General features: G+C 42.1%; 2 protein-coding genes and 1 pseudogene across 2 annotated transcripts; 1 reads left to right on the top strand and 2 right to left on the bottom strand.

Moving 5' to 3' along the window:
* Nucleotides 1-2229: 2229 nt before the first annotated feature.
* Nucleotides 2230-3397, top strand: LOC121764416 (protein NLP1-like). The gene is made up of 4 exons (XM_042160437.1): nt 2230-2342; nt 2435-2571; nt 2654-3015; nt 3077-3397. The coding sequence occupies exons 1-4, from the start codon at nt 2230-2232 to the stop codon at nt 3395-3397; spliced, it is 933 nt and encodes a 310-aa protein (XP_042016371.1).
* A 426-nt stretch (nt 3398-3823) lies between these two features.
* Nucleotides 3824-6354, bottom strand: LOC121763870 (annotated as a pseudogene).
* Nucleotides 6355-24319: 17965 nt separating this feature from the next.
* LOC121765547 (geranylgeranyl diphosphate reductase, chloroplastic-like) lies at nt 24320-25902 on the bottom strand. The gene has a single exon (XM_042161739.1). It carries the CDS (start codon nt 25846-25848, stop codon nt 24445-24447), a length of 1404 nt encoding a protein of 467 aa, XP_042017673.1. The 5' UTR covers nt 25849-25902; the 3' UTR covers nt 24320-24444.
* Between the last annotated feature and the right edge of the window lie 631 nt (nt 25903-26533).

Below are 26533 nucleotides of genomic sequence, written 5' to 3'. Positions count from 1 at the left end.
AATAAGTATATTGATCAAAGCTCAATTTTACTTATTTGTAAATATACAAACATTTAGAGTATTTTAAGTAAATATGAAAAATAAAAGTATTACCACGATGCGTTGGTATTATAAATATAAGAAATAATTAAATTAATTATCATGTAACCTTAATAAATATTAATTTTTATTTATATAAATTTCATGTAACATGAGTTAACTAATGATCCAATTAAATAAATTCTAGTCTCTTCATATTTATATTTCACAACTAAGGGTACAATTGTACAAATAAAATTGATACTTTTTAGAAGTATTGATTTCAATGAAATGGCATTAAATACACTATCTTTTATTATTTTTTTATTTTTATGGCTGGCCATAATGTGGCCATTTAGCACTACTCAAAAAAATATGCTAAGCATCCTACACATTAGAGCATCCACAATAAGACGATGTCCCGACGGATTTATCAAAAACACCTCCTGTCACGTCATAAGGACATCTCACTGCACTGTCACGTCATAAGGACATCACACTGCACAATGACGGATATCCCCAAGGACATTCCGACGGACATCCACAAAAAACAATAAAAAATCGAGGCGTCCGTCGTGTCAATGCAATGGTGGACGTCCCGGAAAGCCGCGGAACTCCGGTGTCCGCAGCGGACGTCCGTATCCGTATGAATGCTGCCTAATGGCGGACGTCCCGCGTGAACGTCAGGCACGCCGGTCCGACGTCTACCGGGACATCCGCCATTGTGGATGCTCTTACACAAAGCTTTTTAGATTACATTTTTAATTCAAATTTGTAAAATGAAATTTTAAATTTTAGATTTCAAATTACTGATAAAATATTAAAGTAGATGAAATTTTAAATTTTTATTTAGATTTTAAATTACTGGTACAAATTTTAAGGTACCATTAGAACTATTTTCTTTTCTCTGTTTTGGGTTTTGAAAATAGTCCTATACACTATGGGCAATATTCGGTTACAAAATTAAATCTTATAATTAAATTTGTATTATGTTTAGTTCATCAGATTGAATCTTACAACTTAATTTTAGATGTATAAATATGTGATAATGAGTCATAGCCACCCTATTCCAACCATAATAATTATACAACTTAATCCTAGATAGATAATCGTAATTTAATCTTAGATGGATAATTATGTGATAATGAGTCATATATAGCCACCCTCTTCCAACCTAAATAATCATAATCCTAGACTGATAATCGTATGACAATGAGTCATGACAACTGAACGCCACCTATGAAAATGATATATCCTATAATGCATCATGTTTCTACACTTATTATTTTAAGTTAGAAAATAAGTTAAATTTCCGGATATGGAGTATTAATTTCCCTTCCACCAAATAAACAAAATTTTCAACAATAAATTACATTCGGATGAGAGCATACAAAAGCGTCAATTGAGGGTCTCTTGATGAGTTTAAAACGTTCTTCATGATTATAAGAAAACGGACATGAATTGACTATCAAATAACACATGATTAAATAGATAGTTTTCTTACTGTTGTTATCGTTTGCCGACTCCGATAATACTATATTTGATTTGATCTATTTTACCTCATAACGCTAAAAAAATTACTTGTATTTTCGAAGCATTTTTCCTAGCAACCAAAATTCCGAGCACCAAATCATGCTCATAAAATTCCATCGCTTATTGGTTCTCGGAATTATTCACATTAAGACGCCCATCATACTGTAGTGTCGACCAATTATCCAAGCACATTCCAATGCTTGTAACTTCTAAATATTAGGCTCAGAAAGTAGTTAGAAATATTATCGAGCACTCTTACTCTAGGTGTTCGAAAATATGTTTCCTGTTTCAACGAGCAATTTGATTTATCTTAGCTAGTTCCAACTTCCAATTCGAAATCATTTATATATGCGTGTGCGATTTTCATAAATCAACTGATCTAAATCTAAAGCACAGATTCCACACTAGTTAATTGTCATGCACATATCCACATACCATACATAATCATGAGAAATGGATCATACTCGTATATTTATATTACAGATGGCATGTATATGCAATACGATTAATTCATGCGCCGGCGCACGATCTTCCAGAGTATTAAATGATCATAATTACATTCCTACTGTTTTCACCATTGCCTCGTCTTCTTCTCTTCCATATATACACATTCCCACCGCCACCTCCTTCCCTCTCCTATCGCCATTTTCATTCATTACAACTCCTTACTTTAAGGCAATGGAAATCAACATGGGCTGGTCAAATTACAATCAAGCTCTCGCCACAATTCCCAAAGAAGACTACGACGACGTCTTCTCCATCCCCTCCCAACTTCCACCTCTCGATTTAAGGTAGTAGTGATCATCATCGTCATCATCATATACGTACTGTATTAATTTTTCTCATTTCATCAATCTTACTTGTTAATTGTGGTTGAAATCAGTGGAATCCTTGGTTTTCATGGATGCGAGTTTGGGATGGAAGAAACAATTATTCATTTATCATCGGATTTGTGTCTTTTTCATGACCCTTTCTACTACCCCCCGTTTGATCTTCATCAAAACAAAACCCTAGTTCCTGGTAAATCCAACACTCTTAAATCTCAATTATCATTCCCCCATTTCGAAGATTTGGTTGATTCCTTATGTAAAACATGTTGCAGAGTGTGTGTTTGTTGATGAAATGGGAGGAGGATTGCAAGTTCAGCCACAGCTACAGCAGCATCAGTTGCTTTTGCTGGATTATAACATCAATGGCTCTACGATCAATGATGGCAAGGTGGTAGTGAAAGAGGAGAAGAAAATTAGTAATAGATCGTTTGAAGAATTGGAGGAAAGCAACAAGAATAAGAAGAAATTGACAAGGCAAATAATTTCTCAGTACTTCTATATGCCGATAACTCAGGCGGCAAGGGAGCTCAATGTGGGGCTAACTCTCTTGAAGAAAAGGTGTAGAGAGTTAGGGATCCGGAGATGGCCGCATCGGAAGCTCATGAGCCTCCAAACCCTAATCAAGAATGTTCAGGCACATCTCTCTCTCTCTCTCTCGATAATTGTAGGGTTTGATTTTCTGACATTTGTAACAGGAATTCGGGAAGGAGGAAGGGGAAGGGAAGTTGCAAGAATCGTTGGAGATTCTGGAACAGCAGCGGAAGCTGATGGAGGAGATTCCAGACTTGCAACTGGAGGAGAAAACTAAGAGACTACGGCAAGCCTTTTTCAAGGCGAATTACAAGAAGAGGAAGCTGGTGGGAAGGATTGAGTCTTCGTCGTCGAAAACCGCAGAGCCTGCTGCTTTGCCGCATCAGAATGCTCTAGCTTTGTGTAGTTCTGCTGACGTTATTGACTATGACGAAGAAGATGAGGAATTCAAGTATTTTTTTGCAGATTGCTTCTATTCTTCCTAGTTTCTAGTGCTGTGAATCTTTCAAAATCCGCCATGCTATTTCGCTTAGACGAGGTGGAGTAAGCTAGAATATACACTAGTTTTTGTATCTCAAACTAAAATCAGTGGCATCATGTATATGGTTCATGGTTGGTTTTATGCTCGTCAACTCTCCTTTGTACAAGATGACTATGATGTCATAACATAAAGAAAGTATCCACCTTAGCTCCTAGTTGGGGGCATATATATATATATCAATCAAATCTCTCATACTCCATATATGCTAGTACCTTGTTTCTTAAATGCCCCAATTTATTTAAATTTGTTTACTAATAAAAATGCTTCCACCAAATTTTCATCATATTATTGATACAAAACAAATTGGATTGTATGTTATGCCATAAGTAATTGGGTTTTGGCCCAAGGAGAAAATGCAGAGCAAATCCAATAAAAGGCCCAAACACAAGCAAACAATAATCACTTTAAAACAAAGGGGTAACAACCAATTAGAAAACATAACTGCTTTATTAATGGCAAAAATATGCTTTAAACCAACTGCAGCAAAAAGCTAAGCAGTAACTAGTTGGTTTTGAACAAAAGCAACACCTTTCTCAATACTGGCCTTCAGCTCTGGCTTCAGAGCTTCTAAAGCCTTGATTTCATAATCGGTTAGTCCGTGAAGTTCTGATGAAATCACGGCCTCGACCCCCTTCCTCCCGAGCTTAATCCTCAAAGCAAAGAACGGGAGCTCAGTAACGTTGGACTCAACATAGGCGCACTCGTACACATCAGAGTCCCCATCAAGAGCTCGTAGCGAGGACTCAACGAACCTCGCTGCAGCATACGCCATGGAGAGAGTGGCGGATCCTGCTCCGGCCTTCGCCTCCACAACCTCTGTCCCAGCGTTTTGGATCCTCACTGTCAGCTCTTGCACCTGTTCATCGCTGAAAGTAACAGAAGGTTTTGCCTTTGACAGCAGGGGTAGAATAGTAATCCCCGCATGGCCACCGACATCAACATCAACGAGCTTCAAATTCTTCTTTTCGGAAACAAATATAATGTGTTTGCTCTCACAACATCAACAGTTGCGACACCAAAGAGCTTCTTGGGATCATACACCCCTCTCTGTTTCAAAATCTCAGCAGCAATTGGCACTGTGGAGTTCACAGGGTTGCTGATGATGTGAATCAAGGCATCAGGGCAGTTGTCAGCGACGGCCTCCACCAAGGTCTTCACTATGCTGGCGTTGAACTTGATGTTGAAGAGGTCGTCCCGTCGGAACACCAGCAGGTATCACGACAACATCAGCTCCTTTCAAGCAATCCGCCAGCTCAGAAGCTCCGGTGAAGCCTTGACATTTGCTATTTTCGTAGAGATTCAAGGCGGAGACTAGTGGCGACATCTTGATTAAGAGGGCGAGAGGCTGGCCTATACCGCCAGCAGCTCCAAGAACAGCTACTTTGTAGGATGCATGAGGCTGGACATAACTGTAACATCTCTGGCTTCGTTTTCTGATAGCTCTACAGTAAGAGGCACTAAGGGCTGCACAGTTTTCATTGCCTAAGAATGATGATTCTGATTCACAGTTGACAGATTTGCTTGCTTTGAGGCCACTGAAACTCGTGAGGCAGTTTTTCGAGTTGAACTTGATGCTCACGGCCTTAGAGTGCGTCACCTGGCCAACTTTGGGGCCGGAAGGTGCAGTGGATATAACTGAAAAGGCGGTTGCTGATGTTGCTGCCGTCTTGCAACCTGCAAAGAGATACAACGTTTTAACTTCACAGAAAAACACTACTTCCATTATCCACATAGTAAACTAAGCACAACTTCAATTTGTTAACGGTTCGTGCAATCAGTCTTTGTGTTTTACAGAAGTATTGACGCCAAGTTACCGAGACATCCAATTGCAGGTGAGTGCAACCTCTGGTTTTCATGATAGATATGAGCATTAATGCTAGAGGCTCATAGAAATTTGCTGAGTTGATGATGGGTGTGCTGCCTAATTATTGAGTATCAACACCAATAATAATGGAAAATCACAAAATTCTACAATGCCAAGATCAAAAGATATCTAAAACTGAGAAATCAGATGGAGATGAGCATACTTTTTTATCGAATACAGAAACACATACTAGAATCTTCAAAACAAATAAAAGAAGAATTCAGGAGAATTCTATCTAGGTAGTGTAACTAAATTCAAATACATATACATTCAATGATGATAGTGCACACCACGAAATTCCTTCCGTACGTGACAAGTAGTGTTAATTCATCAAAGTGAACGCGGCATTCACAAATGAAGAGACAATTAACCAATGACCCCTGTAAATCAAAGAAAGAGAGGAGCAAAAACCGAGATATAAGTTCAAGATCTGCCACCATTTCACAAATCGCAACAGATCATCATCATCACAAAAAGAGACGACACACTGATGATAGAGGAAGGAGTCGGTAGACTTACCTTGAAGCTTGCGACTTCATATTGAGGTGATAGAGGAAGAATTATGGGAAAGGTGTCGATGATTTGAGCGCGTGTGTTCTGAGTTTCTCCGCCGAAAGGCCTTGGTGGAATCAGCACATATCTTGGGGAATCAGCACATATCTCTAAAAATGGGTTGAAAGGAAGAAAATCATTGTAAACTAGTGCAGTGACAACAAGTATTTTCATTCCACAAAATTTCCCTCCCTGGATCTTGTCCGCGCGTAGGCGAGTGGCAACTGGAGTTTCTTGATGTCCCCTTTATGCGCCACCGTGCTGGTCCCCACAGCCACGTGGTCTCATTTGGGGAAAACCCAACCGTAGAAATCCGGTGACACGTCATCGCCGGCGTACAGCTCGGCGAGGTCTTCGTAGTATTTCATTTTTTCGTCAGGGATTTTGATGCGCTCTTGGAAGGCGATACCATATTCATAGTCCTCGGCGTTGATGCCCTTGGCGACGCGGGAATTGGCGCCGTCGGTGGGAGATTTGGGGAGGGAGAGGCGTAGGATGGGGAGAATGGAGTGTGGAGATGGGTTTATTTATAAGAGTGGATCCCTGCTGTGGTGTTAAACGGCAGCGTTTTGGTTCTACATCCTCATTTTAAGTTTATACTTGAGTATCCGTGGACAAAGTTTTATTTAAACTATGATTTTGGTTAATACTTACTAATATTCTACCGTCTACACTCCACATACATGAAAATTAATTAATTAATTATTATTACTTTGTTGAATAGGGAATTTACTAATATATATTCCCTTTGTCCCACAATAACTGTCAATCTTAATGTGGGCACCGATTTTAAGAAAGATAAAAAAAGTTGGATGAAAAATTAGTGGAATGTGAGACCTACTTACCATTTATGGTAAAAATGATGTGCGACAATTATTATGGGACGGAGGGAGTAATAAAGTGTGTTTAAAATTAATTTTAGTAACTGTTCCCCTCCGTTTCATGTTAACATAATTCCAACATAATTAAGTCAAATCTATTTTTGGCATAATTCCAACATAATTGAGTCATATCTATTTTTGGCAAATGATAACCTTCTCTCTTTATCTTTCTTATTTTATTCCATCTTCACATCTCTTACTTAATCATCATCCACTTAACACACTATTTTTAATCTTCGTGTTGAAAAGAAATGCATCAATTAACAAGAAATGGTGGGAGTACGATTTATCAATTAAAATTATTTTAACTAATAGCTTTACTATAAAGTAATGTGTTTTCAAATTTGATAAATTTTTAGTCAAAAATAAATTAGAATTGAAACATGATATTAATTTATACTTCCTTCATCCCTTAAAATAGACCACATTTATCTTATTGGGATGTCACTTAAAAATAAACCAATTCTATTCAAGGAAACCTTTTTCTCTTTATATATGTGAGTCTCATTCTCTACTAACAATACTTCAATCACTTTCTTTCTATCTCTTTTACTTTCTCAATTGTGCTTTTAGACCCGTGTCTTTTCATATGTTGTCTATTTTTTAGGGACGAGAGAGTATATTATTCAACAGATAAGCTCTAATTATAATTTAAAAATAATAAAATACTTACATTACTTTATAATAACACTATTAGTTAAAATTCAAATGATTAACTAAAATTAATATTCAACAACCTTTATTACTGTTATATAAGTAAATTTCCTATTCAACAAAGTAAATAGTAGTTAATTTATTTTGATTTCATGTGTAGACGGTAGATTATTAACCAAAATCATAGTTTAAATAAAACTTGGTGCATAGATACTTCAAGTATAAACTTAAAATGAGGATGTAGCTAATGAACCAAAACGCCGCCGTTTAACACCACAACATCCACTGCTGATAATGGTGGAGATTTTGGCTTTGGTTGTATCGTTGCTTAGAGCATCCACAATGAGACTGGACTTCACATAGCCCTCACATAGCCTTCACACTGCCACATCATCAGCACTAAAATTCTCCTGCCACATCAGCTTGCCACATCAACTGGACATCAAATAGCCCTCACATAGCCTTCACACTACCTATCAACATCACTAATAACAATTATATAATTTAATTTACAATCGTATCAACATACGGAATTTAATTTACGAGACAAATACGGGAAATTCGAATAATACTATTAAAATTTAAAAAGTACATTAATTTAAAAAAAAGTACAATAATTTAAAAAAAGTACAAAAATTAAAAAGTACAATTTAAAAAGTAAAAAAAATCACTCCTCACCGCCGTCCTCGTCTCCGTCGTCGCCCAGCCCTTCTTCACCGTCGTCGCCGCCGCCTCTGTCGCCACCTACGCCGCGGCTATTCCCGCCGGTCTCCCTCCTCATCGCCTCCAATTCTTCACGCTGGCTCTGGAGTAATACATGAAGATAATCCTTCACCTCGGGGTCCACCGCCGATTGGAAGTCGGCTAAGGTCTTCACCATTTGAGCGCGCGTTTGTTGGCGCGAGAAGAATTTGAGCTCCTCGGTAGACCTGCCGAGGGGGGACGATATTCAACAACCTTTATTACTATTATATAAGTAAATTCCCTATTCAACAAAGTAAAAGCATCCACCATGGGACGGACGATAGTGCGCCCGATTCCGCCCGATACATCGGGCGCGCTATCGTCCGTCACTGTGGGTGCGCGGACGACGGACGATGCGTCGTCCGCGCCCTAAGCGCTTAGTCCGCGGACGAAGCGCGAACGATAGGGCATCGTCCGCGCCATCGTCCGCCCACTGTGGGCGACGCGGACGATGGCACGGACGATGCAACGCGTTTTAGTTTTTTTTTTATTCGAAAATTTTGTTTATATAAATACCCTATCCTCAGATTTCATTTGTAACTTTTCGATTCACTTTTCAACTCTCAAATTACGCTATAAAATGGATTCTGGTAGATACTCAAGTCCTGGTAGCCCGATATTTGGAGATGGTGCAAGGTGGCCGGGTACACAACCTGACGAATATCGGTCGTTCGACGACAACATGCTGTACGACCCCGACTTCAGTACGGATTCATACGGTCTCTCTGACATGGAGCCGTCTCCAACTCGCCCTGCCGCCCCTTCCCGTCGCGCCGTCACCGCCGCCGCTGCCCCCTCCGCCGACGAGCCCTCAGCCGCCACCCCCTCGGCAGCTGCCGCCCTTCCAGAAAGAAGCGGGCCAAGCACCGCGCGTACAAGTTGCCACCTCCGGCAACGAATGAAGTGTACGCTCCCAGCCGTACGAACTACCAGCCGGATGAAACCCTCGTCTTAGCGAGGTGTTGGGTGGATATATCGGAGGACCTAATATTCGCGAACAACCAAAAGCAGCTCGCGTACTGGGAGCGAATCGCCGAGCTCTACAATGAGGCGAAGCCGCCAAGAGCATACAAGCGCCAAAGGGAGCAGCTCCGCAAGCACTGAGATCAGGTAAAGAAGCAAGTCAACCTGTTCGCGGCAGAGTACGAGAAGTGCTCGAGGGATCAGGGAAGCGGTGAGAGCTTGAGTGATGTGCGCGATAGAGCGTTGTTGTCGTACCCGTCCATGTACGACGACTTCAAGCATTTCAGCATCTAGGCGCTCTTGAGGGACAAGCAGAAGTTCCAAGGCGGGATTCTGCACACCGGTGCGACAAAGAGGACGAAGACCACCGACACTGGTGGTTACACGACCAGCGAAAGCGGAACTCGTCCGGTGGACCTCAACCGGACGTGCACGGAGGAAGAGAGTTCTGGCACACCGATGTCCTCCCGGCGGCGTCCCATAGGCGTCAAGGCTGCGAAGAACAAGGGGAAGGCGAATGCGACATCCTCCTTGGCCGCTGCCCCCCATCGCCGATCCCGACCCCGACCCCGACCCCTACCCCCACCCCGGCGATAATTGCCTACTCGGATTTGGCGACGGCCTCGATGGCGCGGACGTTGTTGGATACGCACAACGCCCTTATGAAGTGTACGGATCCGACCAGAGTCGAATACCTCCAGGGGTTGATCGACGAGTTGCGCCGGAAGTTGGGGCTTTTGTAGAATAGTCATTTTTTTTTATTTATAACCATTGTAACTTTTTTTAATCAATGTATTATTTGTCGTTTCTATTTAATCGTTGTGTTTTTTAATTAGTTTGCATTTATATATTTGAAAATATTTAAATTAATTAACAAAACAATAGTAAAACCTATAGGGCGCCCCACTGTAGGTGGAAAGGCGGGAGGATAAAATGCTGACGTGGCGGTGCATAGGACGGACTTTAAGGCGCCCCACTGTGTGGATGCCCTAAATAGTAGTTAATTTATTTTGATTTCATGCCTTAGGAGTGTAGACGGTAGATTATTAACCAAAATCATAGTTTAAATAAAACTTGGTCCATAGATACTTCAAGGTCATGTTTGGTTGGCGGGAAAGTAAAGTTGGCAAGGAAAATGATTCCTGGGAAAATGAATCCCGGAAATATGATTTCTAATAACTTTACTTTCCCGTGTTTGGAAAATATCAAGATTTGAAAGTATATATTTGATTTAAACACTAAACTAAAAATATACTTATCATTTTTTATTTATAAAAATAATAATACATATTATTTAATAAATTATTAATTACAAATGATAATAATTATATTATTTTATTTATTATTACGATGGATAGTTTAAATATGGATTATACATCATAATATATAATAATATAATAATAAATAAGATTATTATTATTATCATTATATTTACATAATTTTTAATTGAATAAATTTTATAATTTAAAATTTCACTACAATTTTATTGTTAATTACTAATTTATAAATTAGTAATTATTATATTATTATATAATTATAATTATATTTAATTATTTAATAAATTATTATTATTATTATGATAATAAAAATAAAAATAAATATTAATAATATAGTTATAATTATGATAATTTGAATTATAGTTATTTATTATCCTGAAATTAAGTATGGTTTATACTTTTAAATTATTTTTAAAACATTGTAATAAATAATAACAATGATGATGATGATGATGATGATGATGATGATGATGATAATAATAATAATAATAATAATAATAATAATAATAATAATAATAATAATAATAATAATAATAAATTGTACTATATTGCATTAAATATGTAAGAATCCTAAAACTGGGAAAAAGAATACCGAAGAAAAGTTAGGATTCAGAATCCTGGAAAGTTGTACTAACTTTCCTTATTTCAGGATTTTGATTACTTTCCCAGTTTGATTAAAAACGGAAACAAACACATGAATTTAAAATTTAAAGAATCAGATTACTTTCGCAGACAGAATCCTGGCAACCAAACATGACCCAAGTATAAACTTAAAATGAGGATGTAGCTAATGAACCAAAACGCCGCCGTTTAACACCACAACATCCACAGCTGATAATGGTGGAGATTTTGGCTTTGGTCGTATCGTTGCTTAAGGCCATCCACAACGCTGTTGCTATACCGTTACTTAACCGTTCCTTAAACTACTATTTGCGAGCCCCACTATACTTTTTTACTCCATTCCTTAACTAAGGAAATGAACCTGCAACCCTCCGTTCCTTATCCGTTCCTTAACCGTTCCTTAAATTACTATTCATTCAATTTCATTTTTTTATTTTTATTTCCAACTCAATTCAATTAAAACAAACACACTTCGTTAAATAAAATAAACTTACAACATAAAATTCGTAAAAAAAACATAATTTGAAACTAGAATATAATATTTCAATTTTTAAAAATTGAAATATTTTTTTATTTCAATTTTTCAATCGTCCCACGATGATGAAATTTGAAACTAATATGACAAATCAATAATATGATATGGAAATATAACCACATCATTTTTTATAAATCAACATATTTTAATTAACACTCCAAATATATAATGACATCATTTTATCAAAAAACAACGTAATGTTATCTTATTATGTTTGATTTTGTCAAATTAGTTTCTGTCATTGTAAGACAATTAAGAAAATTTTGAAAATTATAATTCATATTTCAATTTTATTTATGAGATCAACAATAGGAAGTCAATAAAAAAGTAAAATATAAATGACAATTATTCTTTAAATTATTAAATCCCAATTATAATATACTAAAAATAATACAAAGGGACTTTCAATTATTTTTTTCAAAATTATTTAGTGTAATATTAGTATATGTAATTGAGATCAATAAATTTAAATATAGTGTCTTTCCGAATTTGACAACGTTTGGTTATTAACATATATTTTTTTAAAAATCTGATTTTTTTTTTAAAAATGATTTATTGCATCATCATGACGACGCCCATTCGCGGGCCGGCGAGTGGACGTCACACATACGCTGCGAGCCCGCCACGTCGCCTCGGCGCGTGGCGGAACGTTCCGTGCCGCGTCTCGCGGTCGCGGGTAACGGGACGAGTTGGGCACGGGCTGGGCACGGAAGCGGGCCTGCAACGCGTTTCTCCGCGGTTTCGTTCTTCCGGAACGAAACGCGTTGTGGATGCCCTAATTTGGATATGGGGAGGTCTGAGGCACATTTTTACTGACATGTGAGATGAGGGGCTTGATTTTGCAAGCATTGAATAGTTGTTATCTAGCCACGTTCTTGGTGTGAAATTCTTTTCCTAGCCAAACAGTGCATTAATATTTAAAATCCATGTGAATTGTAACCCACCAAAAGTGGGCTGATTCTCTAGTATGCGCTTTGTTTCTTAAGGAGTAAAAAATGAATTTTATTTTCACCAAAAAAGGAAAAAATGATTTAAGAATAATCATAGACTAAAAGTCCATTTTGGTCCTTAACATATTGCGATTTTTTTATTTTGGTCCAAAACATTATCTTTAAAATTATGCGGTCCCTCACAAATAAAAACGGGTCACATTTGATCCATTTTGGACGGTTCCATCAACAATTTGACGGTCAACGAATTTTAATTCGATTTTGACCGGATTAAGAGTTAATAATTATATTTTATTAATGTCTAATATGTAATTATCCCAAACCTCCCTCACCACCTCCGCCACGGCGTCCACCTTCCATCATCCCTCAGCCTCACCCACCGTCGTCACCGTCTCATCCCTTAGCCTCACCCCCTCCTTACATCATCTCCCTCACCACCTCCGACACGACGTCCACCTTCCTTGCCTCGCTCAACTCAGCAATCAATCCCCCGTAGCTGTCGCAATCTGGGACGCAGCCCGCCCTCCCTATCCCTTTCAACACCTTCACTGCTTCCCCAAATTGACCGATTTTTTAAAGAGTGAGAAACAGGTAATTGCAGGTGCCGCAATCTGGGGTGTATCCGATCGATTTCATCTTCGGCAAAATTAGCAACGACGACGCCTTCTGGTGTTGCCGCAGCCACGATTTGAGAAGAGGAGGTGGAACTGCGGCGGGGGAGGCAGCCGTAGCGGAGGGTTCCTGGACGACGGCGAGGGCGAGGGGGAGGTGGTCGATGGAGACGACGACTTGACGGTGAGCAGCAGTGGCAGAACACCGGGAGTCGGAAGCCGGTATGTCCGAGGAGAAATGAGGGTGCCGCGAAATCAATTCTGAGGCAGAGGGGGATGACACCGAGAAGACAGTGTTTCAATTTAGAACTTCTGATTGAGAAGAAAAGAGCGAGAGAAGGACATGACAGAGATAGAAAGAGGGAGGAGGAGGACCGAAGGTGATGGTACGGCGGAGCTTGGCGGCAGAGATGCTGGAGGGAGGAACCGTCAAATTTTTGACGGAACCGTCCAAAATTGATCAAATGTGGCCCGTTTTTATTTGTGAGGGAACGAATAATACAAAAGATAATGTTTTTGACCAAAATCAAAAAATCACAGTATATTAAGGACCAAAATGGGTCTTTAGTCATAATCATAATATTGACTCTATGTTTCCACCTACTGCCTTTGTCTCATGGGTGGCGCTCTAGCAGCATAAAGTTGTGGTGCCATCGTCGCCATTTCCTATTTCTCAAAGAAAGAACCACCAGTCACGACCGTCTCCCTACTCTTAATTCCAACATCCAAAAAACACACGGAACTCCCTTATTGATTTTATCATTCTTGAAGTAGATGACGATGAGAAATAAAATCAGAAATCTAGCAGAAAAAAACAGCTCATATTCTGGGAAAAAAATGGCCGGAAGAACGATTTGAGAAGTAAAAGTTTATGCGGTGGCTTCCAACGACCAGCGGACATCCAATTGAGAATGGTGAGAAACCCATCAAGAAAAAAAGGAGCTAGTTGAAAGAAAACATAATGAATTCTTGTTTTAAGTAATTAAATAATGTCATTTATTGCTTATCTAAGTAGAGTCCATATGGAAATTATGTTCAACGACCCAAGATAAGAAATAACATAACCACTCCGCTGCATTCTGACTACGTACGTATATATATATATTAATAGGGATACGATCAAATGCAAACTCTGAATAAACTCCAAATTACGATCTGAATTGTTAAAAAATATCAACAGATGACAAAATACCAGCAATAGAAAATGTCAACACAATGTCAATTGTTGATGCTGTACATGTTGACATTTTCACAGTATCAACAGTTGACACTGTGTTGACATTTTCTATTGCTATTATTTTTGTCATCTGGTGATATTTTCTAACGGTCCAAATCATAGTTTAGAGTTTGTACAATATTTAGAGCTTGCATTTTAAGACTACCCTATATTAATAATGTTAACTAATGTTCAAATATTATACTCCCCCTTCCCACAAGAATATGCACTCTTTCTTTTTTAGTCCGTCCCACAAAAATATGCATTTTCTAATTTTAGAAACACTTCTCTCTCTAATAAGATAAGACTCATTCCCCACTATCAATATTTTGATTACTTTTACTCTCTACATTTCTCTTACTTTTCCAATTTTGCATTAAAACCGAGACGAACCCAAAGTACATATTCTTTGGAGACGGATGGAGTATTATTTTATTTTAATTTAGAGTGAACTACAAAAATGGTCCATGGACTATGGGTTTATCTCGCCCATAGTCCCTGGACTTTAAAAATATCGCTAGACATCCCTAGACTAAGGGTTTATCTCGAAATTGGTCCTTTTGCCATTTTTAGATACGAAAATACCCTTTTGAGGGTTTGGGCAATTTGGTCTTTTTACACTTTTAATATTTTAAATCTGATATTATTTCAGTGATGTACTAAATATGATATTATTTCATACACAACATGATTATAGCCGACGAAGGACCGAGGGCAGCTAGCTTCTACGACGAGGATGAAGCCGGAAGCTCAACCGCGAGGTCTCCCCCATGCCGAGGTGTGCATACGACGGTGGGTGAGAGGATCGAAACAAGGCACACAATGCGCGATACCCGAACCCACGTTGAGCTACAAGAAGACCTAATCAAACACATGTGGGCGAAATTCGGCAACGAGTAGTGGGTTTTTTTAGTTTTACTAATTTAATTATGTAATTTTTAATTTTTAGGAGTTTAATTATGAAATTTTAAATTTTTAATGTATTTTGTAATATTATTCCGAGTATGTTTAATGTATTTTAATTTTGTGGAAATGTTTTTATTTAAATTGAATAATGGAATGGTGGGACCTTTGTGCTCGTCTTTGTGGAAGAGCACGACTGTGAGTGTTGTGCTCCTGCCTAAGAGCAGATAAAAAAAGTGGGGCCGGGCCCACAACCGTGCTCGTTGGCAAGAGCACGGTTGTGGATGCTCTAACGAATACCACCATAATTTCTAATGCAAATTACAAAGATTATGAAAAGAATGATCATCAATGTGATCTTTTCAAATGAGCAAGAAAGAATATCAAAATCATTGATGATTGATGTGCTGCCTAATTATTGAGTATAAAAATCAATAATAATGGAAATTCACAAAATTCTACAATGGCAAGATCAAAAGATATCTAAAATTAAGAAATCAGATGGAGATGAGCATAGTTTTTTTTATCTAATATAGAAACACATACTAAAATCTTCAAAACAAATAAAAGAAAAACTCCGGAGAATTCGACCTGTGTATAACTAAATTCAAATTCATATTACTACATTCAATGATGATAGTGCACCACGAAATTCCTTCAGTACGTGACTAGTGTTATTAACAAATGAAGGGACAGTTAACCAATGACCCCCATAAATCAAAGAAACAGAGGAGCAAAAACCGAGATATAAGTTCAAGTTCATCCACCATTTCACAAATCGCAACAGATCATCATCACAAAAAAGAGAGACACAACAATTAAACAAAGTGGAATACCAAAAGAAGAGGAGTCGGTAGGCTTACCTTGGAGCTTGCGACTTCAAATTGAGGTGTGATGGGGTACGTACTAAACAAGCCCAATAGCAGTGACGGTCCATCAGCCCAAAGTCCAAGGAAGAGTATCAGTTCGGCATTACCAAAGAGTTCGGCCCCAGCCTACAGCTCGGTAAAAGCCGACCAATCAAGCTCTACTCTCAGATCGGCAAAAGCTGCTCGGCAATAGTTCAGCAGTTCGGTCTCAGTATTCGACCGAACTGGGAGATAGTGGACTCATGCAGAACCTCCACGACCTCCACTACACGATCTATTTAGTGGTGGACCCATGCTGGATCTCATGACCTCCACGACATCCACGATCTAATTAGTGATGATGTAAGCCACGACCTAGTTAGTGGTGATGCAAGCCACGATCTTAGTTTAATGTATAAATAGAACTTAGATCAGATAGACTAGGGAGGAGAAAGAGAGCTCTCTAGACATCAAATATCATATAGCAAGTCTGTATTTGTAAGCTGGTAAACCAGATCAAGCAATACAATCTTGCCCTCCTTTCTTCCCGTGGACGTAGATTTACCTCAGTAAATCGAACCACGTAATTCCTTGTGTCGTGATCTGTATTTATTACCTGCATTTACTACCATCAAAAATTCGCCCAACCATCACTGGCGCCGTCTGTGGGAAACAGAGAACCAAATCTGTGATAAAAGCGAGTTTTTGATCCTCTTCCACCAAAAAAATGCATACCAGATCACATAATACCCGTGCTTCCGTCCGTGATAACCATGAGGAAGCTAGTCCAGCCCGCAGGTCTGGAAAACAGCCTCGGGAGAAATCTACTTCCAGTTCTCATGGAGAAGGAACAAGCCGCTCGAAGACTCATCGCACCGAGTCTTCCCAGCAGCCCGATTTGAACGAGGCTGTCAAGTTGTTTTTGGCCGAGAAGCAGGAAGAGTTCTTAATTTTCCTGCAAAAGGGCCAAAAGCCGGAGACGAAAACGGTGGATTCTCCCTCCTCATCCAGACATGAAAGTCACTACCGCAGTAGTGCCGTGTCTTCCAGGAAGAAGAATCCTCAACCCCGACATGTTCCTGTTCCTCCTCGGTACCGGAATCACAGGAGTACTCCATCTCCTCCATACCGAAGAGATGTCGGGTTCGCCATGTACGGAGCATTGAAGACTCCGTTCTCGGACGATATCACCCGAACTCCCTTGCCACAGAACTACCGAACTCCGTCGATGACTTATGACGGGTTAGTGAATCCTCATGACTTCCTGGGACGCTATCAGTACAACATGGCGAACCAGGGTCTCAATGAGGTCCATATGTGCAAGCTGTTTCCCGAGCTGCTTATCGGGAACGCAAGAAGGTGGTTCGATAGCCTCCCCCAAGGCAGCATTAGATCTTACCGAGATCTAATGGATGCTTTCCACAGGAGGTTCTTTCAGAAAGCGGAAGCCCGAATCACTTCGGCTCAGCTGCTTTCTATACGTCAAGGTCGCGACGAAAAGATCAGCGACTTTATGACGAGATTCCACAAGGAATGCCTACAAGTAGATAATCTCAATGATCTACTTGTCATTTCGGCATTCCAAAATGGAATCCTGCCCGGAGCTCTCTACAGAAAGCTCGTGGAATGCAGTCCGCAAACAGCTCAAGAGATGTGGGACATTGCGGATCAGTTTTCTCGTGCCGATGAGGCAGACCGTCGAAAACGGTCTTTAGACAGCTCATCTAGAGAAGACAAAAAGAAGCCCGATCATAGCGATCAGAGGCTTCCTCGCCGAACTCCTTCCCCACTAAAGGAGGGATAGCGGTCATCCGAGGTGATCAAAAAAGAGCGAGTGTTTGCAGATTGCGCTTAAAAGTGCCGAGCAATCAGATCGGCACCATCAAGCATAGCAATCACAGCAGCCGGAGTCAGAGGCAGGCGAAATGACCGAAGTCACACCGGAGCCGAACTCGATGGTGTACGGCACTGAAGCCGTGATTCCGGTTGAGATCGGCATACCCAGTCCCCGAACTCTTAATTTCTCAGCAGAACTGAATGAGGACGGACTGAGAGCCGAACTAGATCTGGCCGAAGAAAGAAGAGAATTGGCCTGCATAAAAGCAGCCAAGTACAAGGAGCAAGTAGCCCGGTATTATAACCAAAGGGTGAAAAAGCTGCAATTTCAAGTGGGAGATCTCGTCTTGAGAAACAACGAAGTAAGCCGAGCAGAAAAGCTGGGCAAACTCGAACCCACATGGGAAGGTCCATATCGGGTGTCAGAAGTCCTCGGCAAAGGGTCTTACAAATTGACTCACATGTCAGGAGAACAAGTACCCCGAACATGGTACATTTCCAACCTCAAGAAGTTCCATTTGTAAGAGACAGTCCGGTCAGTCAGTTTCGTGTCTAGTTCGGTCCTAGGGGTATGTGCTTTCTTTGTTTTTTACTTGTTTTTCATGTTTGTCTATGTGCGTTTTGTTTGTCTATGTGCGTTTTGTCTGTCTATGTGCGTGTCGTCTCTTACAAATGTTACTGAGGTATCTTGTTCTTCGAAGGCTGATCCCCTTTTTAGAACATATATAAGCCAACGATTGTGAGTCCAAGCTTCTAAGGAGGATACAAGACCACAATTCAGCTTAAGAAACAAGCAGTTCGTCTGAAACGAACTGCAACAAAGGGAAAGTCCGATCCACGCGATAAAACTCGCCGAATTAGGACAAGGGAAAGTCCGATCCACGCGATAAAACTCGCCGAATTAGGACAAGGGAAAGTCCGATCCACGCGATAAAACTCGCCGAATTAGGACAAGGGAAAGTCCGATCCCCAAATTAGGACAAGGGAAAGTCCGATCCGAGCGATGAAACTCGCCAAATTAGGACACAAGCTTAGTCCGGTCAAAGAAATTTACTTCATAAGACCAAAGACGAGTCCGGTCAAAGAAGTTTACTTCATAAGACCAAAGACGAGTCCGGTCAAAGAAGTTTATTTCATAAGACCGAGGACCAAGTCCGGTCAAAGAAGTTTACTTCATAAGACCAAAGACGAGTCCGGTCAAAGAAGCTTACTTCATAAGACCGAGGACGAGTCCGGTCAAAGAACTTTACTTCATAAGACCGAGGACAAGCACGATGAAATTTTTTCGCTGAGCTGTAAATACGCAGTGATAGAAGCGAAATGAAAATTTCATTTATTAAATCTTGTTCGGCATACAACTCCGCTGCCCTACGAGAAGGCGTTACGCTATTACAAAGGACTATTCTACTGTCCACGGTTGCTAAAGTTGAGCCACCTATTCAAAAAATCCTCGTGAAGCCGAGTTCGGGCGTTCTCGGCAGCTGAAGAATAAGCAGGTCGACGAGATGCTCTAATCGACCTACCGCCTCTTCCCTGAGCCCGGGAAGCTCTAGCACCTCGGCGGCGAAGAGTCTCTTCACGAAGCATTTGTTGATCTTGCTCACTCATAATCACAGCTCCTCTACGAACTTCAGTCCGTCCTTGTCTTGACGTTTCCGGTTGCTCCTGAGTCCGTTCTCGTCTTGACGTTTCCGGTTGCTCCTGAGTTCGTTGCTGATTTGGAGTAGGATTTTGAGCAAGTGGATCAGAGGTTTGAGCTGAAGTATGAGCATCTGTTGGCGGGAAATGCCTAAGGAATCTCTCGATTGAAGGACGCCGGGAAAGAACGATGTCGTACCGAGAAGCCCAACGCCGCAATGATTTCACGACTTGTTGGCAAGCCGAGCTCTCCAGCGCATTGTTCCTCCGGAGTACATGATATTCCTCCCACAGTTCGTCAACTCGTTCCTGAACTTCAGAGATGGTCATTCCCCCGCGCCTGCTGATGAAATCCTCATACGCAGTCCTCTCAGCGACAGCAGTATTCAGTTCGGCCTCCAGATCTTTCTTTTCGGACTCTAAGTCCTTATTGTCGGCCTCCAGCTTCACTAAACAAGCCAAGAGTTCGTCATTCTTCATCTGGTCAGCTATGGCTTTTTTCTCAGCTTCGTCTAAAGCGGAAGAGTACAGCCGCTTCCAGTGAAGTACCTCCAGCTCCTTAAGAGTTAAGAATACAAAGCAGCTATGTCAGTTCGGCATTTCATTTTGCTGAGCAGGTAGTAAACCACAACAGGAGTAAAAGAGAGTACGAAAAGCTATACGAAGACACAAGTGCAGAAAGAAGAATTTTTTCATTCATAAGAAAAAAAATTTTACACAAGGAGGGCTTCAAGGCCATTTTACAACAAGGAAGAAACTAAACTAAGAGAAGGGAGACGAAATCATACTCCGCCAGCTTCGTCTCCGGCTCCTCGGTGAGGTTCAGCTTCCTTCTCCTTGTCTGCCTCAGCTTCAGCCTCGGCCTCCCTGCTCCCCCCAGCCTGCTCGGTGCCCCCATCACCGATCAGCAGCACCTCTTGCTCGGCCTGCCTGTCTCCGGTCTGCTGATCAAGCTGCTCGGTCTCACCCTCCCCGTGGAAAATTGGAGCGGGTGAAACTGGCCCTAAGGAGGCAAAGATAGCCTCCATATTCTCGTCCCGGTCAGCTCGGCAACTACGAACTCGGTCAGCAGAAAGCAGGACCGAGGACGAAGCAAGCTCCTCAAGGAGCGGCAGACTCTGGAGACGAGCTGCTATCTCTCGGCCGTACAGCGGCAGGACGACTTCGGGCCCCTGCTCGGCATTATCGGTCATCAGTTTCAGCAGATCACCGACAAAGGCCGAAAATTGATTGCTCAGAAAGAGTTTCTCCGCGAAAGCACGGAGAACCTCCCCTTGGGCAACCACGGCGGCAGCATCCCTCCGTTTCGTCTGCTCTCGCTGGATGACGAGCTGGTTTTTGGCAAACTGGGCTTCATCCTGGGCCGAGATCCTAGCAGCTCGGGCCTTCTCAAAGTCTGCCTTAGCCTGTTCGGCCTGGTGACGAGCAGCCGCCAACTTCCTCTGCATCTCAGCATAATCGTTGGACGCTTTGGAGAGTTCAACGGCGACGAGCTTGGAGAGCATATCGTTCCTCTGAAAATGGAAAAAGGAAAAAGTCAACCGAGGGGCCACACAAAATACAGGAAAAAAAGCAAGGCCAGAAAATCAAGAAGAGAATTCACCTCGGCGAAGTCCGTGGGCCATAAAAAGGGCTCACAGATATGTTCCGAAGGAGGCGCCAAGACCACGTCTTTCTCCGGCGCTCTTGGGGGCTTCTGGGTCTTCCCCTTCCTATTTGCCGAAGTCGACTCCGGCTTCTTTGGATCCGAAGAGGTCTTTTGCCTCTTCGGATTCTTCTCGGCATCAGACGCCGAGCTGCTGGTTTTCGGCCTCTCCGGTTCCTTAGATTCGGAGGATTTGCGACCGAGCTTGTTTAGCAAGTTCACTGCCAAAAAGCAAGAAAACAAGGTTAGTTTTCGTCGTCAAGGCAGTAATGCATAAAAAAGAAATCCTCACCCTCAGCCTCTTCGTCCGAAGACGAGGAGTCGAACACGAAGTCGCCCTTGACGAGCTCAGACTCCAGGTACTGCTTCCTAATCATAGGAATCTTATTGAGCTCGCCCTCGAGCTCGTCCAACGGTTCTAACCGAGGATGAGGAATCACGGACTTCGGCCCTCTCCAGGGAAAGCCCGGAGCCGCTGTCCTATTATAAAAAAAGAAACGATGTTGCCACTTTGGCCACTTGGTTTTGCAGAAGGCCCTAAAAGGCTGTAAAGGGATCAAGTAAAACCAAGATCCTTTTCTCTTAAACTGGAAAAAATTAAGGATTGCCCTCAGAGACAGATCCTTGTCTAGCCTACGCAGTTCGGCAGCAAAGGCCGATAAGTGCCTCCAAGAGTTCGGAGTCACCTGACCTAAAGGGAGTTGAAAAAAATCTAGCAGCTCTACAAAGGCAGGGGGAAGAGGGAAACGAAGCCCGCATTCCAAGCCGGCTTCATAAACGGTGGCGTAACCCTCCGGCGGCGAGTCAGCCCTATGAAGGTCGTCGGGAATCGCAACCTTCCCCCCAGGAAAAAAATATTTTTCGTGTAGGGATATCACAGTATCCTTACTCAAGATGCTGTGAAAATACTCTACGGTCTTCTCCCCGGATTCTTTCCGGCTAGAAGACCCCTTATCCCCTTTCCTACCGCTACCTGACTCAGAAGAAGAAGAAGACATAGTTCTTACTCTTTGAAAGTCTGAAGAAATTCTGAAGAAATTCTTGAAAGCGGAAGGAAATTTTTTCGCAAAAGAGAGAGAATGCAGAAGAAGCAATAGCAAAAGTGTTCAAATGATGAAGAAAGGACGTATTTATCAGATTCGGAGAAGATTTCAAAATCATCGCACCGTTTCGAATCCCACCTTTTCAGGATTCAACGGCCGGATTTTACTGTCGCATTTAATGCAGTCACGCGCAAGGCACGTCCCCTAACGTCAGCCTCCCCCGTACCTTTATCCAGAATGCCGAAGTGACTCGCTTCGCCGAAGTGATTCACTTCGCTTTTCGGGGGGGGGGTAGTGATGGGGTACGTACTAAACAAGCCCAATAGCAGTGACGGCCCATCAGCCCAAAGCCCAAGGAAGAGTATCAGTTCGGCATTACCAAAGAGTTCGGCCCCAGCCTACAGCTCGGTAAAAGCCGACCAATCAAGCTCTACTCTCAGATCGGCAAAAGCTGCTCGGCAATAGTTCAGCAGTTCGGTCTCAGTATTCGACCGAACTGGGAGATAGTGGACTCATGCAGAACCTCCACGACCTCCACTACACGATCTATTTAGTGGTGGACCCATGCTGGATCTCATGACCTCCACGACATCCACGATCTAATTAGTGATGATGTAAGCCACGACCTAGTTAGTGGTGATGCAAGCCACGATCTTAGTTCAATGTATAAATAGAACTTAGATCAGATAGACTAGGGAGGAGAAAGAGAGCTCTCTAGACATCAAATATCATATAGCAAGTCTGTATTTGTAAGCTGGTAAACCAGATCAAGCAATACAATCTTGCCCTCCTTTCTTCCCGTGGACGTAGATTTACCTCAGTAAATCGAACCACGTAATTCCTTGTGTCGTGATCTGTATTTATTACCTGCATTTACTACCATCAAAAATTCGCCCAACCATCAAGGTGATAGAGGAAGAAGAATTATGGGAAGGTGTCGATAATTTAAGTGCTTGTGTTCTGAGTTTCTCCGCCGAATGGCCTTTGTGAAATCAACACATAAGCAGCAGCAGCGACAGGACTGTCTTCTTTAGAAATTTCCAGTTTCTGTTTTCAAACTATTGATATTTGAAATAAGAATCTTGTTTTTTTGGAACTGAAAGATTCTCTATAAAATCTAACCTTATATTAGAGGTTTCAATTAACGGCTATAATTTCTTCTAATGTGAAAATATCAACCAAGTGACTGGCATGATGTGGCGAAGATGATTTACAATATTGCGGCTTTGGGAACCTATACGTTGGATGGGCTTCATATCTCTAAAAATGGTTTGAGAGGAAGAAAATCATTGTAAACTACTGTGGACTTGAGAGTATGACATTAGGGCTGGCAATTTTCGACACGACACGATAATCTGACACGAATCCGCACGAAATTATTAGGTTGGGATCAAGTCTTATTGGATCTGTGTCCTTATCGGGTTGACCCATTAAGAACCCGATAATTTCGGGTTGGGTTTGGGTCGGATGCGGGTCGGATACGGGTAACCCATTAAGAAATAATATTATTATTTTTATTATTATTTAAAAAAATATATATTACTTTAATGTTTTAATTTTTTATAAATTAGGTTTAAATAGTATAAAATGAATTTTAATTGTGTAAATTAGGTTAAAAATTAAGGTTTAATCGTGTAATATCAGGTTTTAATCGTGTAATATCAGGTTTGGGTTGTTATCGTGTCGTGTCAACCCATATTATATCGTGTCGATAACGGCTTCGTGTCGGGTGCGGGTCGTGTTCGGATTTGAAGGTAGCAGGTCGGGTTCGTGTTCGGATTTACAGTTTCCTTAACAGGTCGGGTTCAGGTTAGGCCTTATTGGGTTGGGTCATTATCAGGTTGACCCGATAACGACCCAATCCGCACGATTTGCCAGCCCTATATGACATTGACAACAAGTATTTTCATTCCTCAAAATTTCATTTGAAAAGAAACAATTGGAGGAAAAACAAATCTTTTTGCGTCCCATATGGGTCAATTAATGTCGCTTGAGATTAGATTCGAATCCCTCACTCTTATTTTATAATTCTATAATAACTATGATTACTTTGAGGTTTGATTCATTTCTTTCGCTTAGAGAAAATTACAAGAATAGAAAATGTAGAGTCTAATTATAGCTCAATCTTACAACCAACATACATAAGAGGAATGTATGAATGAAGAGGCAATAGACAGCAATGTAGTAGAAACAAAAGAATCCTCCTGATCTCATAGATTCAACTTTTCCATTTCCCTAGTGAGCGCATTCGCCCTCACCAAACTCCCAATGGTATTAAACGCAAGCTTCAAGTCATCCAACGGGTTCCCAGGCACCACACGCTTGTACAAATAGCTGTCGAAAGTCATCTTCTGCACATACTCATCTGCGCACATCTCCACAAACGCCTCCCTCGCCGGATTCGATCGGTAGAATACCTTCTGCAGAATGTCCAGCACCTTGTACGTCGGCCAGTACGTCTTGTCCCACTTCTCCAAATACACCCTCAGATCGCTCTCGTCCACCGTCCTCTTCCCGTTCTCCGACCCCTCCACGATCGCCTCCGCGCACATTCTCCCGCTCTTCGCCGCAAAGTATATCCCCTCGCCCGAGCACTTCGTCACGTACCCGGCCGCATCCCCTACTAAAGCCACGCGGTCAAGCACGCGCCTCGGCCGCGGGTGCTCCGGAATCGGGTGGGCCTCCACGCGGATGATTTTCCCTCCCTGGATCTTGTCACGCGCGCGTAGGCGAGTGGCAACCTGGAGTTTCTTGATGTCCCCTTTATGCGTCACCGTGCCCGTCCCCACCGCCACGTGGTCACATTTGGGGAAAACCCAACCGTAGAAATCCGGTGACACGTCATCGCCGACGTACATCTCTGCGAGGTCTTCGTAGTATTTCATTTTCTCGTTGGGGATTTTGATGCGCTCTTGGAAGGCGATGGCGTATTCGTAGTCCCCGGCGTTGATGCCCTTGGCGACGCGGGAATTGGCACCGTCCGCGCCAATTATCGCGTCGACTTCAAGAGTCTTCTTCTCGCCGGAGCCGCCGGTCTTGGAGTTGTAGTCGGTGTAGTGGAGGACGTAGGGGGCGGTTTTGGACTGAGGGAGGTCCATTTTGAGGAAGAGGCCGTTGATGACGGTGGCGCCGGCGGTGGCGGCGCGGTCGCGGAGGTAGGCGTCTAGGACCTCGCGGCGGACCATGCCGATGTACTCGTGCGGCTTGAGCGTGCGGCCGATGTCGACGGCGACGTTGGAGGGAGAGATCATCTTCATTTTGGTGACGCGGCGGTCAATGATGTCGAGGGGGAGGTCGAACTCGCCGACCATACAGAGGGGGATGGCGCCGCCGCAAGGCTTGCAGTTGTCCATCTTCCGCTCGATCAGGAACGTCTCGATGCCGCCTTTGGCGAGCGTCTCGGCGGCGCATCCGCCGGCGGGGCCGCCGCCGATGACGGCGACGCGGAGGTTGCGGCCGGTGACGCGGGGGCTGGACTTGGAGGCGGAGATCCGGAATTGAGTGCGGCGGCGGTAGGGGGAGGCGGCGGGGTTGGAGAGAGTGATGGCGGAGTTGGTCTCCTGCGAGGAGTGGCGGAGGCCGACGAAAGTTTTGAGGGCGATGGAGGCGGCCATGGTTTTGTGGGGATATTTTTGGGAGGGGAGAGTGAGAGGTTTTTTATGAGGGTTGATGGATATGGTTGGGAGATTTGGGGAGGGAGAGGCGTAGGATGGGGAGAATGGAGGGTGGAGATTGGTTTAGGATAATGGTGGAGATTTTGGCTTTGGTTGTATCGTTGCTTATTTGGATATGTGGAGGTTTGAGGCACGCTTTACTAGCATGTAAGATGAGGGCTTGATTCTGCATGCTTTCAATGGCTGTTATCTAGCCACGTGAATTGGTGTTAAATTCTTTTCCTAGTTTAACACTGCATTCAAATTTAAAATCGTTCTTGGTGTTAAATTCTTTTCCTAGCTAAACAATGCATTCAAATTAAAAACCCATTTGAATTGTGACCCACCAAAAGTGGGCTGATTCTCTACTCTATGCTTTGCTTCTTAAGGGGTCCAAAATGAATTGGGCCTCCAGGATTCACTTTAATTCGATATACTCCTACTTCAATGCTCGATAATCGATCGAGCACAATAACCAATAGTTAAGTCGAGCTTATATATGGACCAATTTATGATTTTTTTCATAAACTTTGAATATGATGGAAAGGAGTATCACTATATGAACTTTGACCGTATAGTTAATTTTTTAGGATCAAGTATTTCAACTAAATTAAATTATACTCCCTTTGTCTCATTGAATATGAAA

The sequence above is a fragment of the Salvia splendens genome, chromosome 14, assembly GCF_004379255.2.
Source record: "Salvia splendens isolate huo1 chromosome 14, SspV2, whole genome shotgun sequence".
Classification (NCBI taxonomy): Eukaryota; Viridiplantae; Streptophyta; class Magnoliopsida; order Lamiales; family Lamiaceae; genus Salvia; species Salvia splendens.
The sequence above is the reverse complement of the archived record's forward strand: the minus strand, read 5'-3'. Positions and strand labels throughout refer to the sequence as shown.